The 23,279-nt window shown below is 42.9% G+C and overlaps 2 protein-coding genes across 3 annotated transcripts in view; one reads left to right on the forward strand and one right to left on the reverse strand.

The window, feature by feature from the left end:
• The window catches only part of PLEKHM3 (pleckstrin homology domain containing M3), a 798,157-nt gene that overhangs the window by 200,561 nt on the left and 574,317 nt on the right, over positions 1-23,279 (reverse strand). The gene's annotated exons all lie outside the window — the stretch shown is intronic.
• Positions 11,556-21,465, forward strand: FAM237A (family with sequence similarity 237 member A). Its single transcript, XM_083715306.1, has 4 exons — positions 11,556-11,727; positions 14,807-15,229; positions 20,497-21,108; positions 21,171-21,465. The coding sequence occupies exons 2-3, from the start codon at positions 14,821-14,823 to the stop codon at positions 20,640-20,642; spliced, it is 555 nt and encodes a 184-aa protein (XP_083571432.1). The 5' UTR covers positions 11,556-11,727; positions 14,807-14,820; the 3' UTR covers positions 20,643-21,108; positions 21,171-21,465.

Here is a 23,279-nt window from a genome sequence, read left to right on the forward strand (position 1 = left end):
CATGTCTGTATTATCCGATTCCCTCACCCCAATTTGCTTACAAAGCCTCCACACCAAGTTCATCAAATATTTGTTCCCCCAACTCAACGTACTTCCTTTCAAGTGGAATTTATATGTCTGCACATAAATACTACACTTGCCACTTCTTGACCTGATCAGTGATTAAACATGAATAACATGCTTATGACAGGAGTTCAGAGGTGGGCAGGGGGAGCAACTGGGGGGGGGAGCTCCTTATTTGGGGAGGGAGTACTTGCCCCTTTGGCACCACCCATGGTCCTGGGACCTGCTGTGGGGGGGGGGGTTAACACATTTAATACTACTACAGTGGTGCCCCGCAAGACAAATGCCTCGCAAGACGGAAAACCCGCTAGACGAAAGGGTTTTCCGTTTTGGAGGTGCTTCGCAAAACGAATTTCCTATGGGCTTGCTTCGCAAGACAAAAATGTCTTGCGAGTTCCTGCGGGTTTTTTTCCCCTTCCCCCCCCTTTCCCCAAGCTGCTAAGCCGCTTATTAGCTGATCCGCTAAGCCCGCTAAGCCGCTAATAGCGCTAATCCACTAAGCCGCTAATGGGCTTGCTTCGCAAGACGAAAAAAACGCAAGATGAAGAGACTCGCGGAAGGGATTCTTTTCGTCTTGCGAGGCACCACTGTACTAATTATTATTATAATACTAGCCTGCAGGCTTGAGGTTCCCAACCTCTATATTAGACTAAGCCCCATTGCTCACCTCTCTCCCCTGTTCTGTGCTAGGCTTTCATCTTTCCCCCCAGTCTGTGCTAACTTTTCAAAACTATGCAACATCTTCTGGAGAAGAAACTCCAAATGTGATGCAGAAAGTGGAGGTTGCTGCAGATTTTTCCAGGTGCCATCCTTGGAGTTGTGGGAAAAGATCTAAACTCTACTTGGAGCCAGCAGGTTGACAAGGAGACTCTTCTAACACTTCCTAATAGAAGCCACCAAACTTTGAGGAGAAAGGAGGAAACACACAAAAAAATGGTGGTATTCCTGGAGGACCCCCAAAAAACTGGCCCAAGGAAGCAACAATCCCAAGGGAAGAGTTGTAGCTGAGGGTGAGCCACCTACAAAAGTTTCTTGCAGGTCAAGAGATTCCCAGGGCTTTGGCAAATTTGTTAAGGGAGGGGCTGGGGAGTAGTGATGCTTGTTGTTGTTTAGTCGTTTAGTCGTGTCCGACTCTTCGTGACCCCATGGACCAGAGCACGCCAGGCACTCCTGTCTTCCACTGCCTCCACAGTTTGGTCAAACTCATGCTGGTAGCTTTGAGAACACTGTCCCACCATCCCGTCCTCTGTTGTCCCCTTCTCCTTGTGCCCTCCATCTTTCCCAACATCAGAGTCTTTTCCAGGGAGTCTTCTCTTTTTTTTTTTTTTTAAAAAAAAGCTTTTATTTTCAATGCAAAATCGTAACAAAAATTACAAACATTGAATCCAAAATAGTACTATACAGACAAAAATCCCCGGCACATAAAAAACAAAACAAAACAAACAAACAAACAAAAGAAAAAAAAACAGAAAAAGAAAAAAAAGGGGGGGCAAAGGAAACAAGACTAAACAAAAACGAAAAAACACACATCTACAAAGCAAAACCATATCATAACATACATAAACATAAATTGACTTCCTTCCTTTGTTCTAAGACCTCCAAAGATATTTACTCTTACTGTATTGTTGTGTCTAATTAGATTACTTCCATCTTTATGCTTTTTTACATCATTTTTCTTGTTCTTTAACCCTGTAAAGCATCATTCATTACATACCAATATACTGACTCCAGAACAATGTTTTTTCATATACTCTTTAGCACAACCCCATTCTTTTAATAGTTTCTGGTCCGATTGTCCCCTTATGTAAGCTGTAAGTCTTGCCAGATTTATGTATTCACAAAATTTAATTTGCCAATCTTTCACTGATGGAATTTTTCTGCTTTTCCAGTTTTTAGCTATAAGCATCCTGGCAGCTGTTGTTGCATAAAGGAATATTTTCCTTTGATTTTCGGGGATATCATTTGTAATTAAACCTAAAAGGAATGCCTCCGGTTTTTTACTAAAAGATATTTTAAACATCCTTTTGAGTTCTTCATAGATTTCATTCCAGAATTGTTTAATGGGTCGGCATTCCCACCACATGTGGAACATTGTTCCTATTTCTTTTTTACATCTCCAACAGGTATTCGATTTTAATTTGTAAATTTTTGCCAATTTTACTGGAGTTAAGTACCATTGGTACACCATTTTCATAAAATTTTCTCTTATTGTATAACATGCCGTGAATTTGATGTCATATTTCCATAATTTCTCCCATTGATCCAGCCGAATTACATATCCTATATCACATGCCCATTTGATCATAACTTATTTTATTTCTTCATCCTTTAATTCCCATTCCAATAATAAATTATACATTCTGGATATATATTTTTTTGAGTTTTGTAATAATACTTTTTGTAATTTTGATTCTTCTTTTTCAAATCCTATTACTTTATCCTGGTTAAATATTTGTGCAATTTGGTGATATTGAAGCCATGTGGTACAGTATTGGGTCACCTCGTCATATGGTCTTAGTTTTAATTGGCCCTGTTCTTCCTTTAGGAGCTGCTGGTAAGTTGCCATTCTTCCTGTAGTATTTTTCTTTTTAACTGATATTACTTCTAGCGGTGAGACCCACCATGGAGTTTTTGGTTCTAACAACCTTCTATGTCTCACCCAGACCTTGTATAATGCATTTCTAATTACATGGCTTAGAAATTCTTTATGGACTGCCACTTTGTTATAAATTAGATAGGCATGCCAACCATATCTGTTGTTCCATCCCTCCAAATCCAAAATGTCGCTGTTATCCAATTTGATCCAATCCTTGATCCAAGTAAAGCATGCTGCATCGTAATATAGTCTCAGGTCTGGGAGTCCAAAACCTCCCCGCTCTTTTATGTCAGTTAGTAATTTATATTTGATCCGTGGCTTTTTGCCTTGCCATATAAATTTTGTTAAGTCCATTTTCCATTTCTTAAAACAATCATCTTTACCTATTATGGGAATCATTTGAAAAAGGAACAGAAGTTTTGGTAAGATATTCATTTTAATAGCCGAAATTCTACCCCAGAGTGTTAATTTCAGTCTTGTCCAAGTTTCCATTTCTCTTTTTGTTTCTTCCCAAATTTTTTTATAATTATCTTCAAACAAATTTATATTTTTCATTGTTATTTGTATGCCTAAATATTTCACTTTTTTTACAATTTGTAATCCAAATTTTTCTACCAGTTCCTTTTTCTCTTGATCTCCCATATTTTTGACCATTAGTTTCGTTTTTTCTTTATTCAAAGCAAAACCTGATACCCATCCAAAGTTTTCCATTTTTTCTAGAGCCTTTGCTATGCTTTCCTTTGGATTTTCCACCATTAAAACTAAATCATCCGCAAATGCCCTTATTTTATATATTTTCTCTCCTAGGGATATTCCATTTATTTCTTGATCCAATCTGATTTCTTGATTTAATATTTCCAAAACCAAAATGAATAGCAAAGGTGAAAGTGGGCACCCTTGCCTGGTGCCCTTCTGTATTTTAAAATAATCAGTTGTGTCGTTATTTATTATTATATTTGCTTCTTGTTGTTCATAAATTGCTTTTAACCCTCTTGTGATTTGGTCTCCCATGTCCATCTGGTCTAGTAATATTTTTAGAAATTTCCATGATACTTTGTCAAACGCCTTTTCCGCGTCCACAAAAACAAAGGCTACCTTCTTACTTGGTTTCATGTCTAAATACTCGATCATATCAATCACTGTTCTTATATTGTCACTCATTTTCCTGCCCGGCAAGAACCCTGCCTGCTCTTTATTTATACAATCCTGCAAAACTGTCTTTAATCTTGTTGCCAATATTTGTGCATAGATCTTGTAATCATTGTTTAGTAATGATATTGGTCTATAATTGGTTATAAACTCTTTGTTTCGTCCTTGTTTTGGGATTACTACTATGTGCGCCTGTTTCCAGGTGGTGGGAATCTTCCCGTCTTCTAATATTCTGTTTAAGAGTGTCTTCATAGGTGATAATAATGGTTCCTCTAATTTTTTGTAGTGTATTGCGGTGAGACCATCTGGTCCTGGGGATTTTCCCAGTTTCATCTTAATTATCGCTTGATGAAGCTCTGTCGTGGTTATTGGGGAGTTTAGCTCTTGGATCTTTTCTTTCTTAATTTTAGGTATATCCTTTCCACATAAATACTCTTTTATTTCAACCTCTGTCTCGTTTCCTGCTTTATATAACTTATTATAATATTTTGTAAAACACTTTTTAATTTCCTCAGGGTTGTCTAAAGTTCTCCCCTCTTCCACTATTTTATCAGTCAATTTTTCCTTTTGTCTTTTTTTCAGTTGCCAGGCTAGCATCTTTCCGGGTTTATTTGCAAATTCGAACGACCTTTGTTTCATCCATTTAATGTTATCCTCAATTTCACTATTTAATATTGCTGAAGCCTGAGTTTGTAATATTTTTAATTTTTGGTTTATTGATTCATTTTTTGGTTGTTTTGCTAATAATTTTTCGTTTATTCCTATTTCCTTCCTTATTTGTTCCAGTTTTTGCTCTCTGTTTCTTTTCCTTATTGCGCTTTGTTGTATGTAAAAGCCTCTTATGAAAGCTTTACTTGCATCCCATATTATCCTGAGGTCTGTATCCTGTTCTTTATTTAATTCAAAAAATTCTTTCAATAGTTCTTGCGCTTTTTTTACAATCTTTTCGTCATTTAATAATCTTTCATTAAGTCTCCATCTTTTATTAATTTTCTTGTATTCCTTTAATTCTAATGTGACTGGGTTATGATCTGTAATAATTTTGGTCTGTATTTCTGCTTTTTTAATTTTAGTTGTTAAATTGTTTGATACCCATATGCTGTCAATTCTGCCCGCTGATTTTTTAACTTCCGAAAAATGTGTATACTGTCTTTCTCCTGGATTTTTATATCTCCATGTATCAATCAAATTTAAGTTTTCTACCATCTGAAAGAAGGTGTCTGGGAGTCTGCCTTTTTTAGATTTTCTTTCTCTCTCTGTCCTGTCTAATTCTATTGATGTGACACCATTTAGGTCTCCCATCAAAATAGTTTCCTCTTCTATAAATTCCAGTAAATTAGCTTCTACTTTTCTGAAAAATTCTGTTTGGTTACCATTCGGTGCGTAAACTCCTACTATAATTAAATGCTCTTTACCTTTTGTTATTTTTACCCCTAGTATTCTACCCTCATCATCCTTAAAGATTTTTTTTGCGTCTAGTTTGGGGTTCACATAGATCACAATTCCCCTTTTCTTTTTTACATCTGAGGATATAAATTCTTGACCCAATCTCTTATTTTCTAAAACCCTTCTATGGTTTCTAGTCACATGGGTCTCCTGCAAGCATATAATATCCCACTGTCCTTTCCTCAGTACATGTTCTATTTTATTTCTCTTCCTTTTATCATTTAGACCGTTAACATTCCAAGATATAATTTTTAAATTCATTAATTTTTATTTGTTATCTACAGTAGTTTCGTTGAGTAGGTAGAAAAAGAAAAAGAAAAAAAAAAGAAAAAATTCAGAAATTTTAGAATTTTGATAATCTGCTTCACCAATCTCCCCCCCCCCCTCCTTAATACGCGCTTATCTCTCTATGTTTCTTGTGATGTCTGCGTTGTTTCCTCTCGCTCCAATGTTGGCTCTCCAGTTAATTCTTTTTTGTACTTCCTCCAGAATTTTCCCAGCTAATCTACTGATCTAAGAGTTTTTCTTCTGTCCTTATATGTGAAAGTGATACCCTCAGGAAATTCCCACCGGAATCTAATCGAATTCTTCCTGAGTGCTTCTGTTACCGTCTTATAGTTCTGCCTTTTCTTCAGAATTCTTTTTGGAATTTCCTTGAATATTTTGATAGGGCTATCGTCTATTACTAACTTCACTTGTCCTTTTTGATGTAATATTTTGTCCTTTAAAAGTCTTGAGTTGAAAAAAATTAAGCAATCTCCTGGCCCTTTATAAGTGTCCGATCTTTCTGATTTGATCCTGAAAATTTTATCAATATCCAATAGCATCTCTTCTACCTCTACTCCCAACCAGTTTGCGATCTCCTGTGATAGTTTCTCTTGAATTTGTTCATCATGAGTTTGTGGGACACCTCGGAAACGAAGGACCGTCTCCTTCTGACGCATCTCCATCAATGATATATCATCTAGCAGCTCTTCATGGGCTCTCTTTAGGTCGTTTATTTCTTCCTTCGTTGAGTCTTGTGATTTTTTAATGTCCTTATTTTCCATTTGCAGTTTCTTTGTCATTTCCTCTTGTTTGGTAGATTTACTCTTAAGTTCTTGTACAGATTTATCCAGTTCTTTATTTTTAAGTGAGAGGTCACTTATTTGTGTTGTTAGGTCTATTATTAGCTTTGAGTTTTGTTGGATGTTGCCAGTTAGTATGTCCAACTTATCATTCAGGCTCTTTTCCATCCCCATTATAAGGTCTTTTATGTCAGCATTGGGGTCTGTTTCAGCTGTTGATTGTCTTCTCACTTGTATACCTGACCCTGATGTCAGTGTGGTTTGGTATTTTCTAGAGCCCATATTTGTCATTCTTCCTTTTGGTTCTGATCTAGATATCTTTATTTCAAACCAAGAATGTATATATTCCTAAACTTTGAAAATGCTCTGTTTATAGTCTGTAATTTGGTCCTTTTACCTGATGGGATTGAGAGTCAGTTAAGATTCTGGTGGATTTGCCCTATGTTGTTCTCAGTTCATCTCAAATATTTAATTTTTTTTTTAAAAAAAGAAAAGTCAAAAAAAAATTCAAGTTTTAGTAAAAAAATATTTAAGTATTTTTAATTACTTTGGCAATGATCAGAGAGAAGAAAAAAACAAAAACAAAAACAAAACCTTCGCAGTACTTAACATCCGTCATAAAAACTTATTTTCTAGAAGCTGAACTTGGTATTTCAAATGTCCTTTCTTGTATAGCTAGTTTTCTTTGTGGTTGTACTTCAAGCCTGTGTCTTAGCAGCGTTTTTTAAATTATGGGAGTAATTTTATTTTCCGCCACTAGGTGGCGCAATTTTCGAATTTACTTGTGAGGTGGTCCTTCTTGTTTTGCTTCTCTAGCCTCTCTTTGTTGCAGTGACTGTTTCCTCCACTATTCTTCTTCCGGCTTTTTCCCTTCTGAGGGCGATGACTCATTCTTCCCCTCCCAGCGCCATTTTCGCCAGCTGCTTTCTTCCCTATTCCAGTCTTTTCCTCCTTCTTTCTCTCCCTTTATATATCTTTTCTTCTTCCCTTTCACTTCTTTATCTTAATCTTTATCTTCCCACCGCTGCCTGGTCTCCACGTCTTTTCTATTCCTTCTCTTTTTGCACTGAGTCCTCCACGTTTCTCCCCCTCCTTTTCCTTTTTCACTCACCCCTTTGTTTATGCTGATCTCCTTCTTAATGGCCGCTGCTTTGTTGTCGCCGCCGCTGCTGCTGCTTGCTACTTCAGCTCCTTGTCTCTCAACAGAGCGTCCCCCTGTAGAAGCAGGTACTCAGTATGTCTCTGTTTATATTTTCTGCCTCTTTACAAGGCTTATTTTCCACAACTTGATAAATCTCAGAACGCTGAAGCTCCTCTCTCCATTAGCTTTACTGTCCTTTGTAATATTAAGTTAGTCCGTACTCCTTTGTTTTAATTTAAGCCAGCATAATTACCTAGTTCCTTCAGGAGTACTCTTGATTTTACAGTTTTAGTTTGGAGCAGCCTGGTGCTTTCTCATTCGGGTCTCAGGGGCGTCTCACGGTCGGGTGTGTGATCTTTTCTGCGCTGAAGTTCTTCCACCTCCCTCCACTTTTTGTGCTGGGACGGCAGAAAACCCCTTTATGCGCTGCTTGGATCTGTTTTCTTCAGTCTGGGACCTCCTCTCAGACCTCTTCAGGGTTTGCGTCGCCCTCGCTTCCCCGTCTTTTTATCCCGTAGCCGTGATTGGGAGCGCTCTTACTGCAGCAGAGCGCTTTCCCTGACCCGGCGTTGAGCGCACCACGCCAGGAAGTCTCCAGGGAGTCTTCTCATGAGGTGGCCAAAGTCTTGGAGTCTCAGCTTCAGGATCTGTCCTTCCAGTGAGCACTCAGGGCTGATTTCCTTCAGAATGGATAGGTTTGATCTTCTTGCAGTCCATGGGACTCTCAAGAGTCTCCTCCAGCACCATAATTCAAAAGCATCAATTCTTCGGCGATCAGCCTTCTTTATGGTCCAGCTCTCACTTCCATACATCACCACTGGGAAAACCATAGCTTTAACTATACGGACCTTTGTTGGCAAGGTGATGAGTCATGCTTATAGATACTAATTCCAGCCTTGTTTAAGTATCCAAAACAGCACCACCAAGGAACTGGAGAAAGAGAGTAGCAGGCCTGGGGGACCTGAAAGTTTGCAGGATAGTGAACTTCTTCTCAATGTTGATAAGATAAAAAGACTCTCAGTTGAAATATTGGATCATTGTCTAGAAGGACTAACTAAAAGCTAATTGATGAATGGGCTGAGCATGGCTCTTTGCTAGCACCTTGCTCATCGGAAAAGAGTCTTCAGCTCTTTGATCTACACTGACAATCAGCTGATCAGCAAAGCTTCAGGACACTGCAGGGGTCTTCAAAGCACCCCATCAGCTGGCATCATTGTGACTGACACACCCGCTAAATTTGGCCCAGGAGAGGTAGGGGACATCTGGCCCAGCATCCAGAATAATTTCTCCACCCCTGATGTATAGGATTCCAGCCTACCAAGTTGGAATATGCACAAAATGAAGCAGAGGGGAGGATTTATGCTTCCTTTACAAAATGTGGGTTGCTACCCCATTTCTTTCAAGTGATCAGAGTGGCTGGCATGTGGGTAAAAAAACCAATTTATCTTCCTCACTTCCTGTGATGGATTTCAACTTGGTTCCACTTACTTTCTCCCACCTGCCCCCAACCAGGGATTTTCTTGAGAATCCATTGAAACAGGGTGACTCACCTCCTTCATGGAGTTGAAATTGGTTCTTTTTATTACCTACGAAGAAGGCTAATGGAGAAAGCAGGAATGGAACAAAGGACCTCTTGCCTTTATTGCCTTGCCAGGAATTCTCAACCAGTGCCCCAGCCATAAGGGCTGACTTCTTCATTTGCAAAGTGGTGCTTTTTGCAAAATGCAAATGATACACTTAAACGCTCCCGGATGTCATTACAATTAATTGTAAAGTACCTTGTAGAATTCCTCTGACCAAAATGAGGAAACTGGCCTTCAAGTCACATCCAGTTAATTGCTGGCACCTTCATTACAATATTATTTCTAGGGTCCTTCGAAAGATGTGGCGTTGCTACATGCAAACAGAGGAGCCTGTATCCAGAAATGACATGATGGACTGTGCACCCTGGTTTCATGAATGAGGGCCACAGGTTCCCCAAACCTGCTTCAGTACCACAAATTTGCAGGTATGCTTGCTATGTAATCTATGTTGGTAAGATATGAGAGCTACACCCAGTTTCTTTGAACCACTGTACAGTGGTACCTCGGGTTAAGTACTTAATTCGTTCTGGAGGTCCGTACTTAACCTGGTCCTGGGGGGAGGTTACCGTGAGGCGTGGTCAGAGTCCAGTCCTGGGTCGAGGGGCTGGAGACTGTCCACAAAGGGCGAAGCGGGTTCCGAAGCAAGGAGCTGGGCGTGGTCGGGAACTCCGGAAGAACAGGTCTGGGTGCTGGCAGAAACAAGTTTCCGATGACGTTGCTCCCACAACCAGGGACTGGGCGGGCTGGCCTTTATCTCCTCTGAGGCCAGGGGCGGTCCCGGCCCACAGGTGAGCCGCCTCTCCTGGCCTTAAGGCGAGCACTCCTCCTGGGAGAACTTAGTTCCCTCCGCCTCTCTGCCCTGAGCCTCTGCAGCTCAGGAGAGGCTGGAGGGTTACTGGACCCAGGGGGAGACTCACCTTCCCCTGACAGGGCTGGGAGAGGCGCACCTGCAGGCAATGGGTCCTCAATCACCTCTGGAGCCAGAGTGGATGCATCTGGTGTCTGCTCCTGAGGATCCGGCACAGGTGCAGGCACTTCAGAATCAAGGCCCTGCCCCGGCTCAGCCGGCCCTGGAGGTGGGGACTCCTGTGCAGGCTGGGATCCCTCCGGTTCAGCCTCTGAATCAGATTCCCAGGCTATCACAACCTGAAACTGTTCTTAACCTGAAGCACCACTTTAGCTAATGGGGCCTCCTGCTGCCGCCATGCCGCCAGAGCACGATTTCTGTTCTCATCCTGAAGCAAAGTTCTTAACCTGAAGCACTATTTCTGGGTTAGCGGAGTCTGTAACCTGAAGCGTATGTAACCTGAAGCATATGTAACCCGAGGTACCACTGTACACTAGAGAAATACACTGCTTGGGTACACAAGGTCAATGCAACTATTATAAAGTCTATAGACATTGGGGTGGCTCTCAATTTTTATGGACGTATTATATATATTATTATATAAGCACAGTATGATTACAACATTTACACTGGCCCTGTTGTCTTCCACTCCTCTTGTAGGCCAGTAATAATCAAAATCTGGGAATAGGGAGAACAGACAGTTTTTACTCTTCTGGACCTTTCGGTCCTCTTTCTTCATTTCCAGTACACTCTCTCTCAGAAGATCTCTCTTCCCCAAGCTACAACTCTTCTTCTATAATTTCCTCATGTTGTTTCCATGTTGGGTTTTCCAGAAATGGTTTTTCCTCTTTCGGGTCACTATATAAAAAAGAAGTTCCCCAAGCCCTTGGCAATGGGACTATACCTATCTAAAATCTTTTTTAGAGGTAGATAGTAGACTTCTGGGCCATTTCCATCCCACTTGTTGCCCTGTTTTGCAGGATTTGGGTAGGGGGATTTTTAAATGCAGGGAACGTTCTGCAGTATGTCAATCCTGCTTTTCCTTGCGATAACGTTAAGAGAAAATGACAACAGGTCCCTTTCTGTGTTGTCAGTGACAGCACAGCAGACATCCACATGTGGCTGTTGCAGGAGAGAATAAAATGCTGTTCTTGCTGAGATAGTGGAAAGAAAGAAAGAAAGAAAGAAAGAAAGAAAGAAAGAAAGAAAGAAAAAAAACACGACCCAGTGAAAATTAAGCATTTTTTAGTTCAATTGGTTAAAAGGGGAGAGTTATGTGCCTGTTTAAATCTCCCTAGTTGAAACAAACAGGATAGAGGGATGTTTAATTTTTGTTTAGTGTTCTGAGTGAATAGTAATTTTTGTTAAAAATTAAAGTCCCCATTAAAATTGACCAAGGAATTCTGAACTTGGGCAATTCAGGTGGTGGTTTACTGCCCCACTCTACTGCTGTCCACTAGCAGCAGCTGCTGGGAGTGGAGAAATACCAGGTGGTTGCACAGTTTCAGCCGAGACGTTGCATTATCTCTTGAGTGAAATCAATGCCAAGTTTTCTTTTAAGTGCTTGTAAAATAAACCGTAAACCGTAGGAGGGCCAGGAAACCGTCTGCTTCAGGGACTGAACCTGAAATGGGAGGGGGGGTTTCTGCACAGAGCTTTGACGCAAGACAAATAAAAGCTATCCACTCCCACTTCTTTATAAAGGGGGGGAGGGGGGCATAAGTCTAATACAGCCTTACAATTCTCAGGAGAGACAAAGTTGGAACAGAGGCTTTCCCTGGGTGCAATTTCAGTCTCCAGAAGAGACACCCCCCCCACGCACCATATTCAGGAAGGTAAGTGGATCTCTTGTAAGTCTTTTTTTCCCTCCAGAGCAGAGACTGAAAGAGCTTGTGTTGGCTTCAGCACCAAGGAGAGCTCCTAGAAGTCAGACATGCAGGTGGCGTTTACACAGTCAGAGTCTGATGCTCTTTTTAGCAGCTGTAGAGTCTGCTTGCTGCTTCCAAGGTGTGCAAGAGAGCTTAGGAGCGGAGGGCCAGTGGAAATTTGACCCACCTTCAAGCGAAAATCAAAACTAGTTCATGAAAGCCTATGGCATAATACATTTGTTGATCAGTAAAGTACTGGAGGACTATTTGTTTCCAGAGGGGTAGTGTGTTGCGGCACAATCCGCTACGTTAGGCAGTGATGGAGTCTGGGCTAATGGTGTCTCAAGCAGCCTTCACAGGGTATAAGAACTACTGCTAAGAAGGAACTGCAAGAGAGAGAGAGAGAGGACTGGGGAATGCAGGAAACAGGCAGCAAGAAATGCAAAACATACTTCACTCCTGAGCTTTAAATGCTAAACATCCTCTCTTAAGGTAGAGATGTTACGAGTAAGACCAGCAACAACATGTTGTAGTGTCTTCTGCTTCATCAAAGGAATGTTCCTCTTCATGGTCCCAGACAGCTCTTCCCTCCACGTAGGGCATGCCCCATCTGTTTTTCTTTTCTATAGTTCACCCTATATTCTACGCCTGCTCAGTCATCATTGGGTTGTTTGGGGCAGAGGGTGGAGGTTGCCCCATTAGCTATTTTTTAAAGATTCTTTACACTTCTATAAACCCTTCGTTTCTCCCAGTCCTGTTGATACCTCTTTGTTGTTTCCTCAGTTTGCACTATGATCCTGGTGACACTCATCCCGAGTTTGATATTAGGAGAGAAAGAGGGAATTCTGCCTCTTTAACTTCCAATTTAGCAAGGACCAAATATATTTGTAAACCTGATTAGCTGAGATAGCAAAGGCAGGGGGAGCAATGGAAAAGAAAGGGGTGGCAATGAAGGGTTTTCCTATACCTAAAGTACAGCTCATAATCCATAAAGTACTTGTTCATCATATAGAGATTATGCGTAAAAAGACTGGTATGTATATACAAGGAGCATGGATCAAAGCTGAAGCGTCTCTCTTGCATTTAGAAGCAGGAATATTGTTGTCTTTATAAAAGTGAATTGAGGCTTCTTATTGTTCCAGAAGAGGAATTCAAATACACTTATCCATCAATATGAATGCACAAGATTTTATTCCCACCCTTCTCCCCGGTCGGACTCATGTTAAAATTTAGAAATACGGCAAGCTGTAAACTCATGAATGCATCTATTCTGCATTATAAACATGTCATGATACAGCGTTTGCCAACTATAGATTCTATATTTCTTATTATAAGAGAGAGAGAAAACAAGTTTAAAAATATATATTTGAGTAATGCACAGAAATAGCTGCTGTTTATGTACCTGAGTTTCAAAAGCAGTTATTACATATATTTTGATTTTATTCTAATGATCAAGGTGCAAAAACTAATAATAAATTTATTCTGAAGGACTTAGAAGGCATAGATTTGCAAAAATGAAAGCAAATCAAAAGTGTTAAAATAAAATCATAGGGTGTTATGCCTTATGCTCAGAGATCCCATAGTGAATAACTATACTGAGAGGACTGCACTCTGTTAGCAGAAACAATGCAGTTGGCGCTGTGCAGAACACAGAGATTGAAGAGGGGAAAGTGGTTTGAGACAGAAAAAAAGAGTATTCCAGCCACAGAGAGCAGCACCGCTATATAGGAACAGACATGGAGCAAAAGAACAGGAGAGTTTGTGTAGGAGACAGATGTTTGGAAGAGCCCAGTGGCTCATCTAATGTGGCCGCTTGCAGGAATACAAGGTAGCTCTAAACCTGGGATGGAGATAATGGAGCTGTTCAGCTGTTGCTGAACATCTTCCCTGGCAGTTGCCCATCCTGTCTGAAGCTCCGTAAGAATTGAAGTCCAACATCTGGGTGGTCACAGGCTCCCCATCACTCATAGAAATTATTCCTGTCAGAATAGCCCCAACAGCAAAACCAAAGGGACATGTCCCAACTTTTCATGGCAGAGGAGCTTGTCACAACTTCTCATGGCTATGCAACTGTCACCTTGTTTCATGGCTGAACTGCTCTTAGGCGCCACATCCCAACACAGAATTGGGTATACTTAGCTCTGTGTCAGATTGCAGCCAAAAGAATTAACTGAAATGTACCTAGCACGTCAAAGTGCAAGTAGATATATAGGTACCACTCCGGCGGGAAGGTAAACGGCATTTCCGTGCGCTGCTCTGATTTGCCAGAAGTGGCTTAGTCATGCTGGCCACATGACCTGGAAGCTGTCTGCCGATGAACGCCGGCTCCCTTGGCCAATAAAGCGAGATGAGCCCCGCAACCCCAGAGTCGGCCACGACTGGACCTAATGGTCAGGGGTCCCTTTACCTTTACCTTTTAAATGAGCAGCATATTTGCATCCTCAGCCCAATTATTATTATTTTATTTTATTTTATTTTTAGTTTATATACTGCCCTATACGTGGAGGTCTTAGGGTGATTCACAGAAAAGATTACAATTTATATAATCAGAATAAAAACAACAACCCAATAACGCGCCCCCCCCAAAAGAGCCACATTTTAAAAGGGTATAGGATGTCAAACAGATCAACCAAAGGCCTGGTTGAAAAGGAACTTTTTTGCCTGGTGCCTAAAGATGTGTAATGAAGGCTCCAGGAGAGCATTCCACAGATGGGGAGGCACTGCAGAGAAGGCCCATTTTCGTGTTGCCACCCTCTAGACCTCTCAAGGAGGCGGCACACGAAGGAGGGCCTCAGAAGTTGATCTCAGCATCTGGGTAGGTTCATATGGAAAGAGGTATTGCGGTCCTGACCGCAATAACAAAGGAAGTGCCAGATCATTGGTTCCTCTGCACTGAGTGTCTTTGGATTCTAGGACTTCACATAAGTCTTTCCCAGACCTATCTAGAGGAGCCAGACATTGATCTTAGAGCATATGTTCTAGCACGGAGCTATAGTACTTTCTTAAGACGGTTTGGGGATTATTATGCTATTTTTGCTCTTGACAGGTTCCAGAAAATCAATGGATTCTGGCACTACAAGAAAGCTTTTCCGCAACATGAGATTCACCCGCTTCCTGTTCATTGTGGGTTTGCTTCATGTGACGCCTTTCTTCTGCCATAGCCAGATGGACCCCATGGCTCTTGGCCGAGCTGATCCCAAATGCTGGGAATCCTCCTCAGCTGTCTTGCTGGAGATGAGGAAGCCGCCTGTTTCTGACTCTGTCAGTGGCTTTTGGGACTTTATGATCTTCCTGAAGTCGTCTGAGGACTTGAAGCACGGGGCTTTGTTTTGGCACCTGGCCCAGCTCTTCTGGGATATCTACATGGACTGCGTACTCTCCAGAACCCACGGCTTAGGGAAAAGGCAGTTGGATGAAGCCCAGAGGCAAACTGCAGCTCTCCCATCTTGGCTCATATTGAGTAAGCAAGGTTAGTACTCTGCACCCAGGGGACAGGAAGATAGCAGCAATGTCCAGAACCTTTATCAACCCTAGTCAGACAGGTGTGCGAAGGACGCATTTCATGGGCTTGCTCTCAATCTTTTTGTACCTGGGGACACATTTGGAAATCCGTGGTTTTCCACAGATCTGAGAGCAATGAAACAATCGCTGAGACGGCTAGAGCGCCGTTGGCGGATAACTCATTGTGAAGCTGACTGGACACGGGTTAGAGCTCAGTGTCGAGCCTACCAAGTGGCGGTAGCGACGGCGAAGAAGACTTTCTTCACCGCCTCTATTGCATCTGCAGAAAACAGGAGGAGGAGGTTCGCAATTTAGCGGAACCACCTGCTACATTGGGGCCCAGTACGGGCCACATGATCTCCTGCAATGATTTTGCTAAGCTTTTTGCAGATAAAGTCGCTCAGATTCGGGAAGAGATAGACTCCACCGTGGTAGCAGGGCTGGGGTGGGAGAGTGCTAGAGTCCTGTCTAGTCAAATTGCATGGGATCAATTCCAATCTGTTACCTCTGAGGATGTAGACAGGCTGCTTGGACGAGTGAAACCAACCACCTGTCTCCTTTATCCTTGCCCATCCTTATAAAAGCTTTGCAGGGTAGTGAATGCTTCTCTCTTCCCAGACCCGCCTGAAAGAGGCGGTTATCAAACCGCTTCTTAAAAAACCATCTTTAGATGCTGCCAATATGGCCAACTATCGCCCAGTCTCAAATCTTCCATTCTTGGGCAAGGTGATTGAGCGAGTGGTTGCTGAACAACTCCAAGCACGCCTGGAAGAAGCAGACCATTTGGATCCCTTCCAGTTGGGATTCAGGCTTCATCATGGGACTGAAACTGCCTTGGTCGCACTGGACCGTCTAGAGGGGCTGGGAGCTGGGGGCACTGTTATACAGTGGTTCTGCTCCTTTCTCCTCGGCCGTGTTCAGAAAGTGGGGGGGGGGGATGAGTGTTCAGACCCCTGGGCTCTCACCTGTGGGCTCTCCCCCATGCTTTTCAACATCTACATGCAGCCGTTGGGAGAGATCATCAGGGGGTTTGGGCTGGGTGTTCATCAATAGGGTTTGCGGTGTTCAGGAGCCAATTTGTTCCGGAGCCAAGCCATTTGGGAACCAAGGTACCACCATTGTAGCATTAAGACAGAAGAAACACTCAGGGTGCATAGAACTACCGCCACCCCACAAAATACCCAGGTAAAGCACCTACACTTTAAAACAAATAAAACCCAGGCATAAAAAAGCCCCCAAAACTAACAAATAGGTAACCTCTCTCCAATCTAGCAACTCCCCCCAAAACCTTCAAATTAAAATAATAACATTGGGAGGGAAAAGGTGGCATGGTAAGTGCCATTGGGGGTGTCTTAGGGTGCCATGGTGCCCACGAGTGTTTTGTAGGGGACTCGAGGCCTAGGTCCCATGCAACTAGTGGCAATGTCAGAAGAGGTCCTGGCCAAAATGAAATCCATGTGAACCAGAAACATGGCTTAAATTTGTCGTTAAATCTATTACTATAGATGGAGCACAGTTGTCACTGTAATTGAATTGTGCCCTTTGTAAAAGGTAAAGGGACCCCTGACCATTAGGTCCAGTCGTGACCGACTCTGGGGTTGCGGCACTCTTCTCGCTTTATTGGCCAAAGGAGCCGGCGTTTGTCTGCAGACAGCTTCCAGGTCATGCAGCCGGCATGACTAAGCCGCTTCTGGCAAACCAGAGCAGCGCACGGAAACACCGTTTACCTTCCCACTGGAGCGGTACCTATTTATCTACTTGCACTTTGACGTGCTTTTGAACTGCTAGGTTGGCAGGAGCAGGGACTGAGCAACAGGAGCTCACCCCGTCGTGGGGATTCGAACTGCCAACCTTCTGATTGGCAAGTCCTAGGCTCTGTGGTTTAACCCACAGCGCCACCCGTGTCCCCTTTGTATGGTGTGCCCTTTGTATGGTGGCACAATTCTAGAAATCCAGGGATTAATTCTGTCATGGTTATACATGCTGAAAACTATGCAACCAAAGCAGGCATAAAAGGGATCTCAGTGGGGATGGAGAAATCGCTTGGCTGCTCATAAGATTCACGAGGTGGGCATTAACATAGCTGAAACTCTCTTCTGAGCAAGTTCCTTCAAAGGGACTGCCTTTACTCCCCTTTCAGTTGCTTGAACAGAGAATGTGTAGACAAAGATATGTTGCTCACATTTTACCTGACTGATAAGTATTTCTCCCCCCAAAAAAATATCTGCTAGATTTCAGTTCATATAGGATGTGTGCTTAGATTGATTAGATATTAGTTTGCAGGCTCAGATTCTGAAACCCTAGCTGGCATAAACCATCGTTCACACTGGCACCAACAATAAATTTAACCGCAATAAGAAGGGTTGAGTTAGCTCCAGGAAGTACAAGAACACATATACACAAAACTGACTCCCTACGTATTAATTATGGTTAGGAGAGAGCCAGAATCACAATAACACTATTCGTCAGTTTCAGATCTCTGTCCGTAAAATGTGAATAATGGCAGGTGTTTGAGCAAATGGGAACTGTAAAATAACGATGTTATTCAGCCTGATTGTTAAATCATAGACTCGGTGAACTAAAATATAATCATTATTTTATTTTATTTTTTAAAAGCTGCAAACTTAACAAGGGCCACGGTTCTGCTAGCTCCTAAATGAGAAGGAAATAAATCAGGCTATCTAAATTTCAGCTGGGCTTTTGTTTCACTACGTAGTTAGCCCATGCTAATTTAACAGGAACATCCACTTCCATGATTAACTGGTGAAAAAGAAAAACTGATGGACCACACAACACAGAAAAACATATTATCTAGCATCTTATAAAAATGAAGCAAACTGCAGATTCTTAAGCATGGTAACCATTATAGCAGAAGCATCTTTATTTCATCTGAGCTTCACAATGGCTAGAGCTGTGCAAAATGTTCATTTGGATAGGTTGAGGTTGCCATATTTCAAAAAGTAAGAAACCATGACACAACGAAAGTGTTAGGAAGACCCCAAAATTATTGAGCTTTTTTGTTTTTAATCTCATGCTTAGTTAGATTTGATATTTTGTCCTGATTCTTTCCTTACTCAACTGATTGATAATAATAATAATAATGTCAGGACTGCCGCTAGGTCCCAGCTCACAGAGGACCAACGCCCAGTGGATGTTATATACAAAAGTCTTTATTAAGGTTTAGTTTCCATTTCCAAGCTCTGGGCGCGCAGACCCACGTCTTGACGCTAGACCGGCTAAGTCCCCTCTGACTCACTGCTCCACCCACACCAGTTTAAGATTCTAGCCCGGCTCCACCTCCTACGCTGCTCTTTCCTGCGCTGGGTCCTTCTGCCCTCTGGGGTTCCCTCCTTCCTGGACTCCTCTGACGCTGAGCCTCCTGAGTCTTGCCCCTCCCTCCGGCGGGCTTTAGGACCTGGCTCCCTTCCCGGGCTCCCCGCTCCTGTACATTTGAACTTGGCGCGCGCGCCCAGCCGGTGACTTTCCTTCTGACCGTTTCCCCGCTTCCTGATGTGGGTGTTGCCAAACCTGACTCCTCTCCTCCCTCTGGTGGTGAGGACACTGGTCCCGACTCCTGGGACTCCCCCTCCCCACTGCGCTCTGGTGGAGACGCTGGTCCTGATCTCCAGCTGCTGCTCAGGGACTCCCCGCTGGCCCCTTCCTCCTGGGGCTTCCCCCCTGGAGCCCCCTTCGCTCTGGCCACCGGCGCTCCCTTCTGTGAGTCCTCCGATTCGCTAGAGAGGCTTGTGGAATAACTCTGGCCACTGTCACTGCCTGCGCCCCCCTCGTACTCCTCCTCCTCACTCTCCATTTGCTCCCCCTCCTGTGTCTCTCCTTCTGAACCCCTGACAAATAATAATAATAATAATAATAATAATAATAATAATAATAATAATTTATTATTTGTACCCCGCCCATCTGGCTGGGTTTCCCCAGCCACTCTGGGCGGCTTCCAACAGAGATGAAAAATACACTAAAATGTCACATATTAAAAACTTCCCTGAACAGGGCTGCCTTCAGATGTCTTCTGAATGTCAGGTAGTTGTTTATCGCTTTGACATCTGATGGGAGGGCATTCCACAGGGCGGGCGGATTAATTCAATGTTGTGTGTGTCAAGTTCATCCAATGCCCAAGGAAGTGTACAGGTGAGGGATAGTCCAATCCATGTTCATTTACCACGCAAATCACTTTAACATAGATTAAATACCTGTTAACACTTGTTAATTAACCTAACTTGCAGCCACAGGCATGAAATACTTAATTTAAATTAAGTGCTGTACTTCCCCACTTATCCCTGTTAAATTGCCGACAATTAATGTTAATATCTCGTTTATATATCTTGGACACTAAATGGGAAGCCCTTGCACACTGTTTAAGTTTGCACATGAAGAGCAGCAGTTTCATTCACTCTGGTTTATTTTACCACATGCAACATTTGATCTCATGATCAGTGAACTATACTCAGTCGAGAGTGGATTTCATGCTCTTTATTCAGCTCATAGTGGTGAGGAGAAGTAGAAGTTCCCCCCAGAATGTCTGCCTTATATACATTATTTACACAATGGGCCCCACGTGATTGGCTAATTCCGGAATTCTCCTGTAGGCCAATCAGGTGGTGGATTCACTTCCACCTGGAGCTGGATTGGGTGGCTCCTGCAGACCAATCATACTGCTGCATTGTTCTAGGACCAATCAGACTGCTGCATTTTGGATCCTATTCAACTCAGTACATAACAATGAGGATGATTTGAAGTATGTCCGTTGGGAGGGATTAAGCATCACACTCCTCTGATTGTCCCATAAGTGCAAGCATTTTGACTTGCCAGACACAATGTTCCCCAGTCCACCCCCTGCACTCTGTTCCAAGGTTTCGCCCAAACTTCCCTACCCCCAAACCAATTTTGGGGAGCTCAGGGAAGCATCACAGCATACGTAGAAGTCCTTGTGCACAGTTTCCGCCGGCAGAACTCATTCGGCGATTCCCACGGTCTTCTTATAAATTAGCTATCATATCAAATAAGGTATATTTCTAAACCATGGAATGAAATTAAACATGAAATGACATGATAACGTCAGGAAAAGTGCTCTGATGGTGTTTCCTGCTTGGCAGGGGGTTGGACTCGATGGCCCTTGTGGTCTCTTCCAACTCTATGATTCTATGATTCTATGAAAAGTACCATTTTCCAGGTGCATCAGAAATACATGTTTATGTTGCTTTCCCTCCCAACATCTAGGCATCTTTTCACAAATTCAGATGACTCCTCTATGGAAAAAGAAAGAACTGAAAGAAAACTTAATAAGAATCCATGTGCACAAGAGCAGGTCTGCTTCACTCGGAAGAATTACTGGACATTTAACAATGAAGGCGAAACTCTTCTAGAGATGTACAGTTGCGTTCTTCATCCGTCCCTCTTTTCTCCCTTTAAACAAATACTGTTACCGTTTCGGTTTTTGCCTTTAATTGCATTTGAAGTTGTTTCTCGTGGAAAAAGACTGCCTGTACACTATAAGTACAATCTAGCAAAAACTCGTTGTAAATTTACATCCCATTAAAATGATTAGGAGTTCTTTGCAACTGACACCCATTTCATTCCTTTCAATGGTACTTGGTTGAAACTAACTTTTCCTGAACGATGTTTTCTTTGTTAAACTGGAGGTTGGTGCTTGTTTTTATTTTGATTTACTGTATTTTTCACTCTATAGGACACACTTTTCCCCCTCCAAAAATTAAGGGGAAATGTGTGTGCGTCTTACGAAGCGAATGCAGGCTCCTTGGCTTCAGCGATAGCAACGCGAAGCCTCCGTAGCGCAGAGGGAGAGCTTCCCCCGCGCTCCGGAGGCTTCACGTTGCTTTCGCTGAAGCCCCCGGAGCGCAGTGGGAACTCCCGCTGCGCTCCGGGGGCTTCAGGCAGCTATCCGCAAGCCTTCGGAGCGCAGCAGGAGTTCCCGCTGCACTCCGAAGGCTTGCGGATAGCTGCCTGAAGCCTGGAGAGCGAGAGGGGTCGGTGCACACCGATCCCTCTTGCTCTCCAGGCTTCGCTTCACTGGAGAGGCACTGCACAGTTTCCCCTCTCTGCGCAGCGCCTCTTCAGCCAAGCGGGAGGAGAAATGGAAGGGGCTCCGTTTCTCCTGCCGCTTTGCTGAAGGGGTGCTGAGCAGAGAGGGGGAGAATTCCCCCCCCCCCCGTTCTTCCCCTCCTATGGTCCGGTGCGTCCTATAGAGCGAAAAATACGGTAATTATGAAGCCCGGGAATTCTGTTTCTTTAATAAGTTTGTAAGTAGCTAGCTTCCCAATACAGAAAAGAAGAGAACACAATGCTTTTCATTTTCAGGTGCTGGCTGGTACAATGTGTGCTTCTCCCACATGCATGCTGACAAATGCCTCAACTGCACAGAAGTAAAAATAAAAATCACTTGTATCTCAGCATGCATAAGACAGAGGTCTCTCTAAGGGAGAAGAGCCCCAGTCAGACAAATCATGCACACCTTGCAGCCAAAGTCAGGTTCTGCAACAGTAAACTGTAACCTTTCTGTAGCCTTATTAGACTTTACCAACTGGTGGGGTCTGCGTTGCTCCCGGGAGGGAGAAAGGAAGTCAAATGACACCGAGGTTGATTCAGAGAAAGAGTTTATTCTGCTCTCCGGATAGCAGAAGGCACTTGCATGGTCAGTTCACAGCAAGTCCAAAGAAATGAGAAATTTCATGCAGTATATATATCCTCCAGGCACCCTCTCCCCCCTTCCCCAGGAATCCAGCCACGTCAGCTTATACACGCAGGTTGACATCACAGATGTTCCTGCTCCGGTACTCTTAACCATAAAAGGATTTTCCTCTTCCTTGGGGCAGGAGGTCACCAACTCCTGGCGCCGTTCCCAGGTCTCTTGTCAGACTTGACAAGGTCTGTGCGTCTTTGTGGTCTTTGTGGTCAGGATGTAGGATAAGATCCAGATTCGTCATCCCTGCTCTACTGGAACTGGCAAGGCCACTCATTGCTGTCACGGACTGATAAGGGAGAGAGCTTTGAGGACTTGTTTATACAGCTGGGTTTTGGCTCAAGAGCTCATGTTAGAGCATAATAGAAATGCTCCCTTGGAGGAGGAAAAATGGGGATTTGGGGTCAGTTTCAAACTGACTGCACAGAAACCCATTCCTTCATTCCCTCCTCTTCTTTTGGACAGCCTTCCGGCTCGTCCCAAAGCGCTGGCCGGTATTCTCGTGTCAGTGCTATAACCTGGGGCCGAATCATTTGTGACATCATTTTACGCATCATATTTTGCAGGCATTGCATTAAGCAGGGTATGTAGGAGCAGGATGTGTGCATGTATGTGCTTAATTAAAAAAACCCCAAACCACTGTGTTCCTTGTGTCACACTTTGTGGTTTCACACTGAATGTATTGATTCAAACAAAACCCAAGGGAGAGCCACACCCTAGTAATGTAATCTTGAAAGGCCTAGAGGCCACCATTATTTGCCACAAGCCATTTGGTAATCTTTAAGGAGTCAGCATTTCTGTTAAGCATTGTTGGCAGGGAAATCCCGAAGGCCTTTAGGGAGGTATTCTGATATGCAACGGCCGCAACTCGGACTTTGGTGGCAAAGGGGTGGAAGGAACAAGAAGCCCCGGCAATAACGGACTGGCATGACAAGCTACAAGAATTTGCTGAAACGGCGCAGTTAACAAATACCCTGAGAGGCAATTCAAAACAAAAATTTATGGAAAAGTGGGATAGATATAAAACATATGTTCAAAAATACAGTAAAGGTTCACTATCTATGCTAGCATTTGATTGACGTTGGAGTGAGACTGAGTTGAGAAATAAGACTAAGAGCACATATTGATATAGGAATGTATTAGATAACATGTAAAGAAATATACAATAATAAGAGTACATTCATTTGTAAAAAAGGAATATACAACGGGAAAGACTAGACTTCCTGTCTAGTGTGTTGGTATGTATATGATTTTTTGGGGGAAATGTTTTTGGTTTTTTTCTTTCTTTTTTTGTTTTGTTTCA

The sequence above is a fragment of the Podarcis gaigeae genome (assembly GCF_964106915.1).
Source record: "Podarcis gaigeae genome assembly, chromosome: 1".
In the NCBI taxonomy this organism is placed as follows: domain Eukaryota; kingdom Metazoa; phylum Chordata; class Lepidosauria; order Squamata; family Lacertidae; genus Podarcis; species Podarcis gaigeae.

Excerpts from the sequence above, each read along its gene's own strand:
- FAM237A (XM_083715306.1), top strand. The coding sequence starts at position 14,821 with ATGGATTCTGGCACTACAAGAAAGCTTTTCCGCAACATGAGATTCACC. Across the intron at positions 15,230-20,496 it reads GCTCATATTGAGTAAGCAAG|GCATCTTTTCACAAATTCAG; the intron begins GTTAGTACTCTG and ends CCCAACATCTAG.